At 40.9% G+C, this 18381-nt stretch overlaps 1 protein-coding gene across 1 annotated transcript in view; it reads right to left on the bottom strand.

The window, feature by feature from the left end:
* Positions 1-18381, bottom strand: part of C8H10orf90 (chromosome 8 C10orf90 homolog) — a 179239-nt gene that overhangs the window by 42443 nt on the left and 118415 nt on the right. Inside the window, exons 8-9 of the mRNA XM_069981801.1 lie at positions 4231-4352; positions 724-907 (exon numbers count right to left, since the gene is read on the bottom strand). Coding sequence (XP_069837902.1) covers positions 724-907; positions 4231-4352 — 306 coding nt within the window. The remainder of the gene's footprint in view (positions 1-723; positions 908-4230; positions 4353-18381) is intronic.

The raw sequence follows: 18381 nt of genomic DNA on the forward strand, positions 1-18381 counted from the left end.
GGCGGGGGTGGTGGGACACGGGGAAGGGGGCGATTCACAGACATAACATACATTGTATAACATTGTTGTATAACTTTGTAATGTGTGTTATTCTGTGAATAATTTTTTAGTGCCGCACTACCCCTTTAATCACAGACACTTTTTGGACACAGTTCTATCTCCTATCTATCTATCTATCTATCTATCTCTCTATCATCTATCTCATATCTTTCTTTCTAATTGATATATGTTATTTATTATTATACGATTGGTTGGAAAACACCAGACAGAATTAGTAGTTCACCACTTTACATTAAAAAAGAAAAACGTTTCTTAGTTGGTGCCAATGTTACAATATCACTGTTTACAAAATATACTACTTAAATTGATTAATCCTACTGGGTTGTCTTTGCAGCTGCAATGTGTCTCCATGGAAACAGACTACAAATAGACCAAGTGTAGTCTGACCCTGCAGTCACACTTCTACTTTTTGCAAAGATATATTTGTAAGGTAAGCAAGAAATAGGGAACAGCTAAAGGGGGAGGGGGGATAACCAGATAGGGTTTGTTTGTAGTTTGTTAAAAAGCATTGTAATATTGTATTATAGGTGCTCCTCTGAGATATATGGTTAGATCAAAGTGAATAGATTCTCAGTTCTCATCTCTAGATCACTAACCATTATAATAATGAATGGAATAATGGAATGGAGTAATGAATATAAAAAAAAAACAAAAAAACCTTACCACTCAGGGGGTGAGGAACCGTGAAGAGTTTCCGCTTTTGGTTTATGAATTTTTGTGGATCTTTTTGGAGGCACAAGTTTGGATCCTGATTTTGTATTTTACGTTGACGTGCCATAAGCTCCAGTTTGTGAAGGCGTTCTTGTGACTTATAGATGAAGTCCGGCCTGTGATGTTCTAAAGCTTCCTAGAAGAGGATGAGAACAAAGACAAGGATGGCTTTGTAGTGTGTGAATGTTGGGTGTTGGTAGCTTCCATTTTGATTAACCCTATGTCTAATGGCATAACACCGAATTATACTGTATTTCTGCTTCATAGTCCAGGTACACTGCTTGTATAATGAACTCTTTAAAAAAATAAGGCCATGAAATACACACGTTTTTTGGGTTTCAAAACCCTGAATGATCGGTATTTGACTCCAGGTGGCTGGAGAGGATGGATACAGCCCCAGTGCTGCCTGAAAGATGTTGATACAGCCTATGGCCTATGGCTGTATCCATATTTTCAAGGCATTCCTAGGGCTGCATCGATCTTCTCCAGTCACCGGGAATCAAATTCTGAGCATTTGGGGATTCAAAAATGCGAACTTACTTATTTAAATGAATGATACAAGGATTGTTTGTGCAGCCAGGCCTCTCGATTAAAGGGGTTATCCAGCAAAAAACTATTTCTTTCAAATCAACTGGTTTCACAAAGTTATATAGACTTGTAATTTACTTCTATTTAAGAATCTCAAGTCTTTCCATAGTTCATCAACTGCTGTATGTCCTGCAGGACATGTTGTTTTCTTTTTTTAGTCTGACACAGTGATCTCTGCTGCCACCTCTGGCCGAGACAGGAACTGTCCAGAGCAGTAGCAAATCCCCATAGAAAACCTCTCCTGCTCTGGACAGTTCCTGTCTCGGCCAGAGATGTCAGCAGAGAGCACTATGTCAGACTGATAAGAAAACAGCATGTCCTGCAGGACATACAGTAGCTGATAAGTATGGTAAGACTTGAGATTTTTCAATAGAAGTAAATTACAAATCTGTATAACTTTCTGACACCAGCTGATTTGAAAAAAAAAATTTTTCCGCTGGATAAACCTTTCAATTGTACTGCGTAAACTTGTGAAGGCACTGCGAGCGGGTGCTGATCTCGTTGATCAGCGCTCATTTGCGGCCGTGGACGGCCGTGGAAGTTTGTGGAAGTCTGTTTTCACACTGTGATTGCTTATGGAAGTTTCACTGTTTCCATTTCATTATGTTTTCTTTGCCGTATACAAAAGCATAGTAAACTACAACATTGTATACAACAAAAAAATGTACAGTGCAAAGCTCTTTTTTCTTTTTACCATGAAAGTCAATGGGAAACGGATTTAGCATCCATTAATGTTTGTGTTTTCATTCTTTGCAAGGCTATAAAACATATATGTTAAACGTACTGTAAACGCAGTGTGCATCCAGCCTAACCAATACAACCTACATTTTTATGAGATTCCTTCAATAAAGAAAGTGATTACTAGACACTAGAGATTGGCCTCATTGCCATTAGTGTAAGATTGGATTCTGGGCTAAGGGTACTATTACACGGAATGATAATCGGCCAAATCAGCCCTATCCGACCGATTATCCTTCCAGGTAATAAACACAATGATAAGCCGATGATCGTTGTCATCGGCTGATCATTGATATAGGTTCAGACCTATAGTGGTCGACCACCGATCGCTCACCTCTACGTGTAATAGCGGTGCGTGGCCGGCGGCTAACGATTTGCAAAAGAATACATTACCTATCTATGGTCCAGGACTCCTCCTGCTCCTCTTCTCCCCAGGCCCTGCGCGCTGCAGCTCCACAGCGGCCTGTTTTAGCTGACGGCTGCTCAGCCAATCACTGGCCGGGACCACCGCGGCCAGTGATTGGCTGAGTGGCCTGTCAACTAAGACAGGCTGCCCTGAAGCTGCAGCGCGCGGGACCCGGGGAGAAGAGGAGCAGGAGAAGCCCTGAACCATGGATAGGTAATGTATACCAGTTTAGCAAGGGCTGCAATGACATCGGTAATAGGCCATGTAAACGAGCTCCGATCTAGTCGATCGGCGCTCGTTTACATTTATTATCGGGCCGCTATCGACCTGTGTAATAGTACCCTAAGGCTGGGTTCACACTGCGTTTTTGCAACCTAATTTTTTTTATCCATGGATGAAAAACAGATGAAAAGGAAGCATTTGTGTGCATCCATTTTGAGACGTTTTTTCCATCGACTTCCATTCTAAAAATGTATAAAAAAAAGTATAAAAAGTATAAAGTAAAGGTAAAAAGTGTAAAAAAAAAAAGTAGTTTTGTGTACGCTAAAAAAAAAATGGTGCGTTTTGATCAGATTTTCTTTTTATAATGGAAGTCAATGGAAAAACTGTTAAAAACGGATGCACACAAATACATCCGTTTTTTTTCCCCATCTGTTTTATTTTTGCATAAAACGGATGATAAAAAGGTATTGCAAAAACATAGTGTGAACCCAGCCTTAGACTATGTTCACACAACGTTTATTCATCTCCGTTCAAAATGACGTTATTTAGCTGCCTGACCTCCCCTTAGTGCACTGACGGGTGTTTGCACATTATTCTAGTTTGGTTACTAATCGGCCGTTCGATGGGGCTTAATTGAAAAGTCCATTGAATTGTGAACGGTGACAAAAGGAAAACTGTGTGTGAACTACAAATAAAAAAACGTCCGCTGTTTACAAAAGACGTCCGAAAATAATGTTCATGTCCATTATTTTTACGTCCGCGGCAAAAACATCCGTTTTTCAATGCATTGTGGGCATTGGACATCCGTCTTCCCATTGACTCCAATGCAATGGCATTGCAGTCAGTTAAATCTCGGCAAAAACGGACGTTACTTTATATATGAAAATCGGCCGCCTTTTTAATATTTTTGACGATGTGTGAACCTAGCCTTACTGTGATTACTGCGTTGTCCTAGGGACACCAGGAAAGCTCCTATATTATCCCAACTTGTATGGATGATTTATGTCTTTGATTATACCAGTTGCTTACTTAGCTAGTTGTTTAATATGCTTAGTATGTATCCTGCGGATAGTCATAGCTTTGTGTATTACTCATTGATGATGCAGCCAAAATTATTTGTTGCATGTTATTTCTGCTATACGTAAAAATTTATAAAAAAAATTATCTGCATAAAAAAAAATGAAATAAAAAATGAAATAAAAAAATATATATACACTTTTATTTTATTATATTTTTATAATTATATTATTATTAGATAATACAATTAATATATATATATATATATATATATTAATTAGTATTATTTTTATTTTGAAGCTCCTTTTTATTTTTATTTTATTTTTATTTTGAAGGCTGAGTTGGTGCATTTCTACCAATTCTGACTCCATCTAAAACTAACTCTGACCCATTATACTCTACTTTCGGCCTGATCGTGAGCAGTCACAAATCTGTCAAAAATAGAAGCCATGACCCCAATGCGGAGAAAGTAAAAAATTTTTATTTACTTGTAAACTCATTTTTTCGGGAAGCGGTTTCCTGCCTGGTTTGTTTTCCGTCACTTCTGGCAGCGGCATGTTCTCTTTATCATTCCTTCCGATATTTCCACACGACTTACCCCACTTGTAACCTGCAAATGGAAAATGTAAATATTTAAATACAATGTCACCATTTTATCCCTATGGATCCTGACTACAGGGTACTAATTAGCAGGAAATTATGTCTGACGAGTACGGAGCGTTCTCTATGCAGCTGCTTTGTGGACACTGATAGATGAATAAGTCATAAAATTCTCCTGCACATCTCACCAATTCACACTGTAAATAATGGAGAAAGTGTTATTCTCACCCAAAATATGACATTTATAATATATCAGGTAAAGTTGAAATATTAAATAGCGTGTCTTATAAAGACAATTCCTGTCAATATGGCCTATTAGGAAAAATGGATGTCCTTGGCTTGTAGCAGCTCCCATTCTGGTGGACCCAGTCGCTCCATTAGTTACATAGGCAGTTATTTGGGAGCGGGACAAGTTCTAATGGAGCCCATGGAGGGGGTGTAAGAACACAGCTCGAAACCCTCACTCTATTTTTAGATAGATGTTGAGTTCAAATTTACCTGTTGATTTCATGGAGCTAAAGCTTCGGCTGTGCAGGCATGATGGGAATTGTAGTTTTGCAACTGGACGGCCACAGGTTTCCTATCATTTATCTAATGACTACCCAACAACATGAGTATAGCTGTCCATACTCATTATATTGGTACCATCCACTATTTTCGGCAGAGTCGGCTGACCACCTAATGTGTATGGGGACCTCTTGACTCTACCCCATTGGCATATGACAAGTCTCTTTGATGCACTCCAAGATGTTTTGTCCAGTAAATAGACTTTGAGAGGTGGCATATCATTGGACTATAAGAACTAGGATGGTTGTTTAGATGAACTGGCCACCTGCTGGAGAGGATGATGGCAGAGGGATGCTCAGTTTCCCTCCAGTGCCCTGTGTCCCTCAGTGTCCCCCTGCCATCATCCACTCTTCGCCATGTTATAACAGGAAGTGACATCACCATGTTATCCCAGGAAGTGACATCACCATGTTATCCAGGAAGTGACATCACCATGTTATCCCAGGAAGTGACATCACCATGTTAACCAGGAAGTGACATCACCATGTTAACCAGGAAGTGACATCACCATGTTATCCAGAAAGTGACATCACCATGTTATCCCAGGAAGTGACATCACCATGATAACCAGGAAGTGACATCACCATGTTAACCAGGACGTGACATCACCATGTTATCTAGGAAGTGACATCACCATGTTATCCAGGAAGTGAAGCCTTGATGCAGTAGTAAGTGCAGGGAAAAAAGCACTTTATAAGCATTTCCTGTAATAAGTGTATATTGGGGATTTATCTAACTTTTGGGGGGCAATACAATACTTTAATAAAAAATTTTGCCGGACTTCTCCTTTAAGGTTGATAGAGGTCCTTTAGATGGAAGTGCCATTGTGGGGATCATATAAGATGTAGAAAAAAAGGTACCTTGGTTGGAATTATAAAAGATTGGCTCCCCAGAAACGCTCTTCAAGTAGCTACTACAACATTTATCAATACCGTTCCCCAGACAAACCTAAGGGCCCTATTCCACCAGACGATTATCGTTCGCATAATCGTTAACGATTAACAATCTCAAACGACCGCTATTGCGAAAGACCTAAAAACGTTGACTCATTTCCATGAAACGATAATCGTTACTTATGATCGTAATTGCGATAGTTTTTTCTTCGCTATTTCTTCGCTATTGCGTTCATATCTACTACGAACGACCGAACAACGTCTTATTCAATGCGAACGATTTGCGAACGTTTTGCGAACGAGCAACGATAAAAATAGGTCCAGGTCTTATAAAGCGATCAACGATTTCTCGTTCGGTCATTAATCGTTAACTGCAATTCAACGGAACGATTATCGTTTAGATTCAAACGATTTAACGATAATTTGAACGATAATCGTCCGGTGGAATAGGGCCCTTAGTCTGCCTGAGATTGCAGGAAAATTCTCCTGATTTGAAGGTCAAGGATTTAATGAAGTGTTCCTGTGAACAGTCCAAAATGCAATGTAACAAAAAAAATATTTAAAAAAAAAAAAAAAAAAGTAAGGTACTCTGCAACTCGAGATGCCACAAATCAACGTGTTTTGATTTTTTTTAAATGAATGAACATGATTATTTATTAATTACATTCAGTAAAAATATCAGCTTAACCACCTATTTCCTTTGTTAATTAGTTTCGAATAAATAGTTTCAACTTAAACTATTACTTAAAGAGGTAGTCCAGCAAAAAAAAATTCTTTCAAATCAACTGGTGTCAGAAAGTTGTATAGATTTGGAATTTACTTCTATTTAAAAATCTCCCAAGTCTTCCCATACTTAGCAGCTACTATATGTCCTGTCAGGAACTGTCCAGGGCAGAAGCAAATCCCCATAGAAAACCTCTCCTGCTCAGGACAGTTCCTGTCTTGAACAGAGATGTCAGCAGAGAGCACTGTTTCTGAATGTAAATAAAACAACACTTCCTGCAGGACATACAGTAGCTGATAAGTATGGGAATACTTGAGATTTTTAAATAGAAGTAAATTACAAATCTATGTAACTTTCTGACACCAGTTGATTTAAAAGAATTTTTTTTTTTGACAACACTTTTAATAAGTAAACATAGAGCTGGGCAACTGCTGACTCGTTCATTCCATCATTTCCCTAAAAGGGATCAGTGATTTGATCAAATCCCTGAGTTTCTTAAGGGAAATGATCTAACAGCGGGGTAATTTCATCATTTCCCGGGATTTGATCAAATCCCTGATTCTATCATTTCTCTGCAATATATATATATATATATATATATATATATACACAGTATCTTCAGATTCAAATAATATCTAATAACAGACACGGCGGGCTCATAGAAGGAGATGCCAGATGGAGGTAATGTTAGTTTCATTGTTTAGATGACAGTATAAAAGAAACCATGGGGGAGATTTATCAAACATGGTGTAAAGTGAAACTGGCTCAGTTGCCCCTAGCAACCAATCAGATTCCACCTTTCATTTTCCAAAGAGTCTGTGAGGAATGAAAGGTGGAATCTGATTGGTTGCTAGGGGCACCTGAGCCAGCTTCACTTTACACCATGTTCGATAAATCTCCCCCAATGAGTTTATTATATTTTTTTAAAGGTTAATGCTTTTATTTATCGGCAGTGATTAGGAGATAAGGGTCAGAAAAGGGTTAATAGATTACTGAAGTCTCCAGAAAGAAATTTAGGCTGCATTCACACATTCCATAAAATTGTTCGTGGTCGCAGTACACATGCCAATGGAAGTAGTTGAGTAGTTGTCGACTGTAATCTCTGCTGCCAGGAGGCAGGGTGGAGGGTGAGGGCTGCACTTCTATTGGGAATACGTGCCACAATCCTCCACCGGGCATGACCAGGAAGCAACCGGAGACCAGAGTGGTGGTATGCTGGCTGTAAGTTGATGTAATTGCTTTCACCCACCCCCTCCATGGGTGTTTTGAAAAAATGGGTCCCAGCCTGAGTTTCCCTTTAAGTGTGGTTATATTACCAATTGTATCCATAAAATGTGGTTATGTGGTTTGGGGACCCCCTTTCCTTTTACTCCTGGAGACCCTATATGTGTGCTTAAAGTGTCACTGACATTATAACTTTCAAAATCTAAATCAACAGTAGATGTGATATAAAGTAAATTTGCAATATACATTCATTATATTTTTTGTTGTTAACATGTTGTCAAACAAAGCTGAACTTACCAGAAATCCAGGTCCAGTCTCCTGAACGTAGATATTCTGACTTGCTGGTTGAAAAAAACAGACTAAACACAGGAATTCCGGCCAGTACAGAGAGTCACGGCTCAATGCTTCCATCAGTCACATGACTGCCTTCTCTCTGTGAGCGCTCAGATGGCCTGGGAAACAGTGGACTTCCTGTTTTCTGACTCTTTGAGAAAAGAAGAGTCAGAAAACAGGAAGTGCTGTGTTTTCCATGATAACAAAAAAATATATAATGAATGTAAATTGAAAACTTGCTTTATATCACATCTACTGTTGATTTAGATTTTGACGGTAATAACGACAGGTACACTTTAAGTTCCACTAACATTTTGCCTTGCCCTTACATTCCTGACCCTCAATATTGTGTTGCTATTGTAATGTGCTTCATGCTGGTGAGTTTATCAGGGGCTTTATACACTGTTAACATGTTCATCATCCATTGCCTGAGTGTCATCTGCAATGAGCATACTGAATAAGCTAAAGTCAAGTATTTCCTCTCTCTTAAAAGAGAAACATTTCATAGGACCCAATCTCCACAACCGGGGGTGAGTACCACAACTCACCCCCGATCTGGACCACTCCACCTCCACAAAATATTTTCCGTTCAGTCATCGGATTATCAATGTATAATTCTTATGTAAAAGATTACTGGTACACAGTGTGGACTGGAAAAAGTTAATCATAGAACTGTCTATTTATAATTATTCTCCAGACAATTTGTATTCCATGTTACTGTCCAGTATCAGTGAGTCATATGGTTTGTTATGGGAATATCTGTTAGCCGCACTGACAAAGCTGCCACAGATGTTAATATAAATTAGTTTAGCTATAAAGTATATAAATGGAGTAAGCATTATCCTAAGACTGCGCATAAATATTCATGACTTGTTCTTTTATACTAATTTGATGTTGTGTTATGTATATACATGTTATTTATTTTATATATGTTGTGTATTTTTTCCAGCCTGGAGAACAGGAGTAGTTTTCTATGGGGATTTGCTACTGCTCTGGACAGTTCCTGACATGGACAGAGGTGGCAGCAGAGAGCACTGTGTAAGACTGGAAAGAATACACCAGTTCCTGCAGGGTATACAACAGCTGAAAAGTACTGTAAGACTAGAGATTTTTTTTAATAGAAGTACTCCTTTAAAATGTCATTGAAAAAGTAAAACAATTTTTTGACCTACTGTAAGCACGCCTCCGGTGTGATAATTGACGGCTGATGTCACAGCAGGGAAGGACATCAATCATCAGAAACAAGGCGTGCTTGCAACAGGAGGAAAGATAAGTGCAGAGAGACAAATCTTTGACTTGTGCCGGTGCCGGTGACTCCAGATTCTTCATTTACATACAGAACAGGCAACAAAGATCTATCTCATATCGAAAATTATATCACTCAGACACACATATGACGCACATGTATAGAATTAAATGACTCACATTACACTGACAGCAGCATTACTATGAAAAAGCTGCTGACAGATTCCTGTTAAAGAGATGGTGCCCCTTCTGCAAACAAGAACTAAGGACTGGATTGTGTTAAGTATACTATGGCCTAGGTGCCCTGCATTGAGTACTGAGTGATACATTTATCGTATTGGAAAACAGATCACTGGTCTCAGGAAGTCCAGACAGATAACACTGTTGGCTGCTGGTTGAAGCGCTCAATATAGTGCATTGCTCCCTGGGAAATACAAATATGCAAAAAAGAGTTTGCGGAGCCTCATTTAAGAGTCTCAAAACACAGGACCAGCCAGATATCCCTCCGGGAAGGACCCAGCCAAGGGGTGGCTCCTGTAGGGAAACCACCATATTAAGTGGTCCTATAAGTCAATGTAATGACAAGGGAAAAACCAAGGCCAGGTATCCATCCACAGACAGCTGTTTCAGGGTGTTGCCCCTCATCAGTGTGGAGCAGGATTCTGGCTAGGTGGGAGCAATGCCTAGTAGAGCCATAAGAGAAGCAGATCACTGATTTCAGGGAGACCAGCCAAACGACAACACTGTCAGCTGCTGGTTAAAGCATTCAATGCAGTGAAATCCTAGGTGCATTGCTCACTGGGAAATACAAATATGCAAAAAAGAGTTAGGGGAGCCTCATTTAAGAGTCTCAAAACACAGGACTAGCCAGATATCCCTCCAGGAAGGGCCCAGCCAAGGGGTGGCTCCTGTAGGGAAACCACCAAAACCACCATATTAAGTGGTCCTATAAGTCAGTGTAATGACAAGGGAAAAACCAAGACCAGGTATCCCTCCACATACAGCTGTTTCGGGGTGTTGCCCCTCATCAGTGTGGAGCAGAATTCTGTCTAGGTGGGAGCAATGCCTAGTAGAACCATAAGAGAAACAGATCACTGATCTAAGGGAGACCAGCCAAAGATAACACTGCCGGCTGCTGATTTCCCAGGGAGCAATGCACCTAGGATTTTATTGTATTGATTGTATTTAACCAGCAGCCAACAGTATTATCTTTGGCTGATCTCCCTGAGATCAGTGATCTGTATGTATGATCTGTGAAACCAAAAATTCTTTATGGAATTGGAGACTATCTAGTGTAGCCTTTGTTTCATATAGGATCTCTCTAGTCTTTCTTCTGACACTTTCCCAGTTTCCTTGTCACATCATGCTTGTGCTGAAAGTACACATCTATCAATAATCATTGCTCTATATTCTGTCCAGGCTCTGAACATATTCTCAGTGTCTTAGTTTATCAAGAAATATCTGAGATGTAAACTCTTTAAATTGATGGAGCATGTAGGCATCATTTTAGCAGCCAATGATGCTCTGGGGATTATTACTTGGGTAAAAGTGAGCGCATTAAGGAAACCCTAAAAGCAAAACTCCATCTTTAAGAAACTTTTGTCAAATTTTACAAGTAATAGAAGTGGACCCAGCTGTCAAATGTTTCTAAGTGCCCATAGATGACGACTACCATGAATCTCAAGAATATTGGTAAGTCAATAAATACAATTTATACACAGTTGTACAGTCTTTCTAAACTTTATGACCCTATTTCGGGAGAACAACAAAAAAAAATCCTAATTTTTAAAGTAGCTATAGTGAAAGCAGCTAGACAGTCGGAGGCAATGCTTGGAGAATGCTTGGAGAATTTACTAGACTAGACTAATGATCATGACTAGTGTTGAGCGAGCACTTGAATGCTGAAGTGAGCGTTACACGACACAAGCATTTTTTAATGCTTGAGTACCCGAGTGCCCCCTACTTGGCTGGTTCACCTATTTCATTTTGTTGTTCAATTTTTTGTATATTTTGCACCTTGAAGGGATATTTAACCGAATGTAAAACAAAAAAATGTAATAGGTTACAACTGCAATTGCTGTGTCTTGCAGAAACCTATTATATTTTTTCGTTATAAATTTTGTACATTTCAATTAAATATTTTTTCAAGAAATAAAACAAACAAAAATTCCAATGAAAAAATAGGTAAGAGGTAGCCATACTTACCTGTCTGGATCTCCTCCCAAAGCCTTCCATCATTGGTTCAGATTCCCCGCTCACGGACAGCCCGCTCAGCCAATCACTGTTCTGTTCTATCGCATCCAGTGACTGAATGAGTGGAGTGGAGTATAGTAGAGAAGGTCCAACAGCATCCACAGGAAAACTTCAATGCTTTATTTTGCAGAACAGCTTACATGAAATACGATGTTTCGACCCCATCCAGGGTCTTTGTCAAGTATACACAACCACAGTGCAGAACCGCTATAAATATACATGTGAATACACCCTCACCAATTGACAGAAAAGGGGGCGTTAACATGGTAAACAGGAGAGAGCTAAGCCCAGGACCAGAGTCCTCCTGTAACCTAATGTACATGAAGTGAACCAGGTCAATAATCATCATACTAAATTACCTTAGTGTCAGATAGGAAGGTATATACACCATGTCTGGGATTCAGGGTGATCACCCTCCGCTCCCAAGACGGGGCTGGCTCAGAGCGGGCGGTGGTGATGTCAGGCGGGAATTCCATGTGAGGCTGAGGAAACCCAGAAGTGCGTCGGGAACTCCGTGTGAAGCCGGGTACACCCTAACGTGACGTCAGTGCCTCCGTCAAGCTGTGGGCGGTGTAGTGCGTTGCCGGGGAAACCCCCGAAGCTCAGGCACAGCGCTCAGCTCCGTAGCTGTAGGCTCGGTGCCTCGGTCCAGACAGTGTACCCCAGGCGGGGAGTGAGTACTGCCGCACAGCTGGCACCAGTACAGAGTATCCTGTGAGGAGGATCACCCTGTGAACCCGTATTGGCCAGTGTGGGCAAAAGAATGAGCAATGGTAGAAATGAACCAGCACTGGAGTGGAAGCTAAGCGGGATGATGGTTACATAAATCGCCAGTAGGTGATGATGTAGTATCCTCCTAAAAGATGGCTGCCCGGGTATACCTGATTTCCAGGATCCCCCCATTATGGCCTACAAACAGGGTAGAAACCTGAGGGATATGCTGGTTAAGACGGATGTATCTCCCCGACTAGACCTACACAGACTGTTCTCCACCCCCCTAATTTCCCCTGCCTGGACTGTGCTTCATGTATCAACATGATTAGGGGTGACTCTTTTCCTCATCCCCACACAGGACAACACTACCAGATCAAACACAGATTCACCTGCAATTCTAGGTACGTGATCTATTTGATCACCTTTCAAACCAAACATTGTCCACTCTATATGGACTTAGTAATACGGACATTTCTAACCACTGGCACATCATCACCTACTGGCTAACCTACTGGCACCAGCTATTCAGAGTCACTAAGAGGGACCTTTATGACCCCAAGTGGTCCTGTCCTAAATACATGTGTATTTAGCGAGTTCACAATGAATTGGTTATTTCCTTTGCTCTGTAATGCTACGTTTACACGGAGCGATAATTCGCCCCATCGTACGATTAACGATTTCGAAGTAACAATTTTTTTTTAAACGATCAGCGTTTAGATGGAACGATATATCGTACAGAAATTTCATTTTGCGATCGTTCTGCGATCGATTAAGCCTATCTCACACATCAGTGAACGACTGTTTACACGGAACGATCGGCCAATTTTTTGCGAACGACGATTTAAGAACATGTTCAAAGATCAAAATGAACGATTTCTCGCTCGTCGTTCGATCGTTCACTGCGTTTACACGTACAATTATTGTTCTAGTACGATCGTTATCGTGCAAATTCGCACGACAATCGTTCCGTGTAAGCGTAGCTTTAGGGTGCATTTACACAGAAAGATTTATCTGACAGATTTTGGAAGCCAAAGCCAGAAATGCATTTGAAAAGAGGATAGATCCCAGTATTTCCTTTAAGACCTGATACCTGTTTATAGTCTGTTCCTAGTTTTGGCTTCAAACATCTGTCAGATAAATCTGTCTGTGTAAACGCACCATGAGGACCTGTGTTATATACTGAGATCTGACACAGCTGAGGTCCTGAGGGGGTCACATAGAGTCAGGGCTACCCACTAAAGGAGTGTGTAAAGGGGACAATACAGATGTGCAGTGTGTATATAGATGAGGATGGTGCCAGAGTGAGGAGTCTAATATGTCTGTCTGGCAGATTCTGTGGATTCGTGGCTCGGAGAAGTTCTCATAACGGCCCAGGGCAAATGGAGAAGAAGATGAAAAGGAAAGAACTCCGATCAGAGAAGACGTCCCCCTGTGAGTCACCTGATATATCTGCACTGTAATGTATATGGTGTATAGAGCCTGTGTAGAGCTGGGGCCACCTCTATATGACTGGATGAGGTGATTTAGTATACTGGATTTGGTCAGTAACAATATGGTGGTGATGGTAGTGGTTGTGGTGTGGCAGTAATGTTTCCTTCCTATATACTGGTATTACTGGTAATATAGGTCTCAGTATACAGGATTTGGTCGGTAACAGTATGGCGGTAATATGTGCGGTGATAATACTTTCTCTTCCAATATGCTGGTGTTAGTGGTAATATCTGTCTTGGTGTGTGTGTATATATATATATATATATATATATATATATATATATATATATATACACACCAATAGCATCACTTGGTCGTGAAAGGAGGGGGGGGGGGGCCCAAGTTGGCCTCTCGCACCAGGGCCCAGGAGACATTAGCTACGCCCCTGTATATATATATATATATATATATATATATATATATATATATATATATATATATTCACATTACATTGTGTCACTCAATCCCCATGTTCAGCCATTTCCCAACTGCCATTCTGCCATCTTCCCTGTAGGAGGCGGGGCTTAGTTGGCATGGTAACTGCTGTGTACTCAGTGTGGTCTATGGCTGGGCTCATGCACTATAAGCCATGAGCCTGGTCTAGGACTATCCAGATCTACACTGCAGTGATATGTGCTCCTATCACTGGATCACTATATACTGTATAATCTCTCATGTTGAAGAATAAAGTATTTATTACAGTGCACACTAATATGTTGTATGGTCTAATATACATATAATGGCAAATATCTGCTATACTGTAAGTTTAGATGGTCATGTGTTTAGGGGGGGGATCACACACAGCTTTTGTAGCAGGTTTTCATTCATTCAGCAGAATTTTTACACAAAACTGTTGTCCTTAAAAAGGTGTTATCCAGCGAAAATAGTTTACTTACGAATAAACCAGTTTCAGAAATTTATATAGATTTGTAATTGACTTCTATTTAAAACAGTACTTATCAGCTGCTGTATGTCCTGCAGGAAGTGGTGTATTCTTTTCAGTCTGACACAGTGCTCTCTGCTGACATCTCTGTCCGTGACAGGAACTGTCCAGAGCAGGAGAGGTTTTCTATGAGGATTTGGTCCTGCTCTGGACAGTTCCTGTCTCAGACAGAGGTGGCAGCAGAGAGCACTGTGTCAGATTGGAAAGAATACACCACTTCCTGCAGGACATACAGCAGCTGATAAGTAATGGAGAATAGAAGTAAGTTACAAATCTATATAACTTTCTGAAACAAGTTGATTTAAGGGTACAAACGCACTTGCCGGATCCGCAGCGAGTCCCCTCGCTGCGTATTTGCAGCGAGACTCGCTGCAGATCCCGGCCCTATACTTTCAATAGCAGAGAAAATTCCGCCCAAGGGTATGTGCACACAGAGCAATTCTCGCGGAATTCCACCCGCATTCCGCCATAAAAAGCGGGCGGAATCCGCGTGGAATTCCGCCCGTGTAAATGCAACATTGCTCTTTCCATAGAGAACAATGGGATTTCCGACTGCCCGTGCACACAGAGTAAATTTCCGTCCGGAATTCCGCGCAGAATCCGCATTCCGCCCGAAGAATGTACATGTCAATTCTTTGGGCGGATTCCGCTAGAGGAATCTTATAGAAGTCAATGGGGTTTGAATTCTGCTGGTAATTCCGCTTGCATTCCGCTTGATTTCCGCGCGGATTCCGCTCGAATTCCGCTCGAATTCCGCTCGAATTCCGCCAGAGCAGAATAGGCGAGGAATTTCAAGCAGAAATTTTTCAGCTACAATTCCTCGAGAATTGCTCAGTGTGCAAGGGCCCTGAGCGAGGAATTCCAAGCAGAAATCTTTCAGCTACAATTCCTCGAGAATTGCTCCGTGTGCACATACCCAAAGGGTATGTGCACACTGAGGAATTCTCGAGGAATTGAAGCAGAAAGTTTTCAGGCAGAATTCAAGCAGAATTTAAGCCCCCCATTGACTTCTATGGGTATGTGCACACTGAGGAAAAGGCGAGGAATTCAGCTTGAAATTCAGCTTGAAATTCAGCTTGAAATTCCTCCCGTAAAAAATGTACAGAGCAAAGTCCCATTGTGTTCAATGGGTTTTCTGCTCTGTTGTTCACACTGCAGAATTTCCGAGCAGAATTTTCTGCTGTAGATCTGCTAGAGGAATCCTATAGAAGTCAATGGGGGGCTTAAATTCTGCTTGAATTCTGCCTGAAAACTTTCAGCTACAATTCCTCGAGAATTGCTCAGTGTGCACATACCCTCTAGGATTCCCCTCTAGGATTCCCCTCTAGGATTCCCCTCTAGGATTCCTCTCTAGGATTCCTCTAGCAAATCTACAGCAGAAAATTCTGCTAGGAAATTCTGCAGTGTGAACAGCAGAGCAGAAAACCCATTGAACACAATGGGACTTTGCTCTGTGCATATCTCACGGGAGGAATTTCAAGCTGAAATTCCTCTTCTATTCCTCACCTAATTCCTCGCCGTACCCTACACCCTCAGGTATAGAGTTTATTCCCCGGGGTATACTGTGGCCTGGTTTGACATTAGATGGATATATTCTGGCCTGGTTGGGTATACTGTGACCTAGGCTATTTTACACCCCAGGGTATAGTTTGGTCTAGGCTATTTTACACCCCATGGTATAGTTTAGTCTAGGCTTTTTTACACCCCAGGGTATAGTTTAGTCTAGGCTATTTTATATCCCGGGTATTACCTGCCGGGGTCCGCTCCAAGATGTCGCCGACCTCGGTTCGGCACTCGTTTGTTTTCAGCTGCAGCAGCCGAAAGCAAACGAGTGCCGATCTCATTGATCTTTGCTGTATAACTATACAGCAAAGATCTCAATGAGAGATCAAAGTGTATATACTAGAAGTCCCCCAGGGGGAATAACCCTAACCCCAGGGGGAATAACCCTAACCCCAGGAGGAATAACCCTAACCCCAGGGGGAATAACCCTAACCCCAGGGGGAATAACCCTAACCCCAGGGGGGCTTCTAGTATAAGTGTAAAAAAAATAAAAATAAAGTGTTGTTGTCAATAAAAAGCCCCCTCCCCTAATAAAAGTCTGAATCACCCCCCTTTTCCCAGGTTATAAATAAAAATAAATAAACATGTTTGGTATCGCCGCGTGCGTAATCGCCCGAAATATTAATTAATCACATTCCTGATCTCGCACGGTAAACGGCGTAATTGCCAAAAAATCCCAAAGTGCAAAATTGTGCATTTTTTGTCACATCAAATCCAGAAAAATTGTAATAAAAAGCGATCAAAAAGTTGCATATGCGCAATAAAGGTACCGATAGAAAGAACGCATCATGGCGCAAAAAATGACACCTGACACAGCCCCATAGACCCAAGGATAAAAGCGCTATAAGCCTGGGAATGGAGCGATTTTAAGGAACATATATTTGTTAACAACGGTTTGAAATTTTTACAGGCCATCAGATACAATATAAGTTATACATGTTATATATCGTTGTAGTCGTAACGTCTTGAGGAACATGCATAACAAGTCAGTTTTACCCCAGGGCGATTGGCGTAAAAACAGATACCCCCCAAATAAACAAAATGCATATTTTTTTTCAATTTCACCACACATTTAATTTTTTCCTGGTTTCGCAGTGTACTTAATGAAGAAATTCAGCCTGTCATTGCAAAGTACAATTAGTGACGCAAAAAATAAGGGCTCATGTGGGTTTCTAGGTGGAAAAATGCAAGTGCTATGGCCTTAAGGAGGAAAAAACAAAAATGCATAAATCGAAATTGGCTCTGTCCTTAAGGGGTTAAAGGGATATTGCCTTTTGGATTCTCTTCACCTCTGAGAACCACACATGTTAGGAAGTGAGTCCCTGTACCCCGCACTTACATGCCGAGGTTTATACCCACTATTTCTGTAACTCTCCTGGAAGTGAATGGAGAGAAGCCTGTACATACAGGCTTGAAGAAAAACTATTAGCAATCTAACCTGCTGATATGTCCCTGTAGGCCAATTTCACAGCACAAATATTTTTTTTCAGTTTCATATTTGGAGGAAAAATTAAGCGTGTCATTATAAAGCACAATTGATGTCGCAAAATTTAAGAGCTCATATGGGTCTGTAGGTAAAAAAAAATTGATAGCAACATGGCCTTTTAAACACGAGCAGGAAAAAACTGAAGGGAAACAATCATTATTTCCTTCCCCGGGTGACGCGCCTCCTTAAGGATCAAGTCGGACCGTGTCACTAAAGGGAAGTATAATGGTGAACTGGGGGTGCTGGGCTGGCCCCCAGTGCACCAAGCAGCCCTAATTGCATATCAAGAAACTGCTGGGAACTGGGCGGCAGTTTGAAAAATGGACGGTTCTACCGGGATCTACACGTCAGGGCCAAATAGGTTGTATATAAAAGTTTTTTTATGCAATGCGGTACATTTGCTTTAAGGGGCTAAGGCAGTATTCCCATTTTAGATATAAAGGCAGAGAATGAATAAAGAGTTATTAAGGGGAAACTATGAGAAGGTTAGCCTAATCTAACCTGCTGATATCTCCCTTCTGTGCATAGGGCACTGAGGATGAAGGGAAGTCTCTTACCCTCATCCTCAGCACCATATCTGTGTATATAATAGTTATAGGCCAG

Source organism: Dendropsophus ebraccatus, chromosome 8 (genome assembly GCF_027789765.1).
Source record: "Dendropsophus ebraccatus isolate aDenEbr1 chromosome 8, aDenEbr1.pat, whole genome shotgun sequence".
Classification (NCBI taxonomy): domain Eukaryota; kingdom Metazoa; phylum Chordata; class Amphibia; order Anura; family Hylidae; genus Dendropsophus; species Dendropsophus ebraccatus.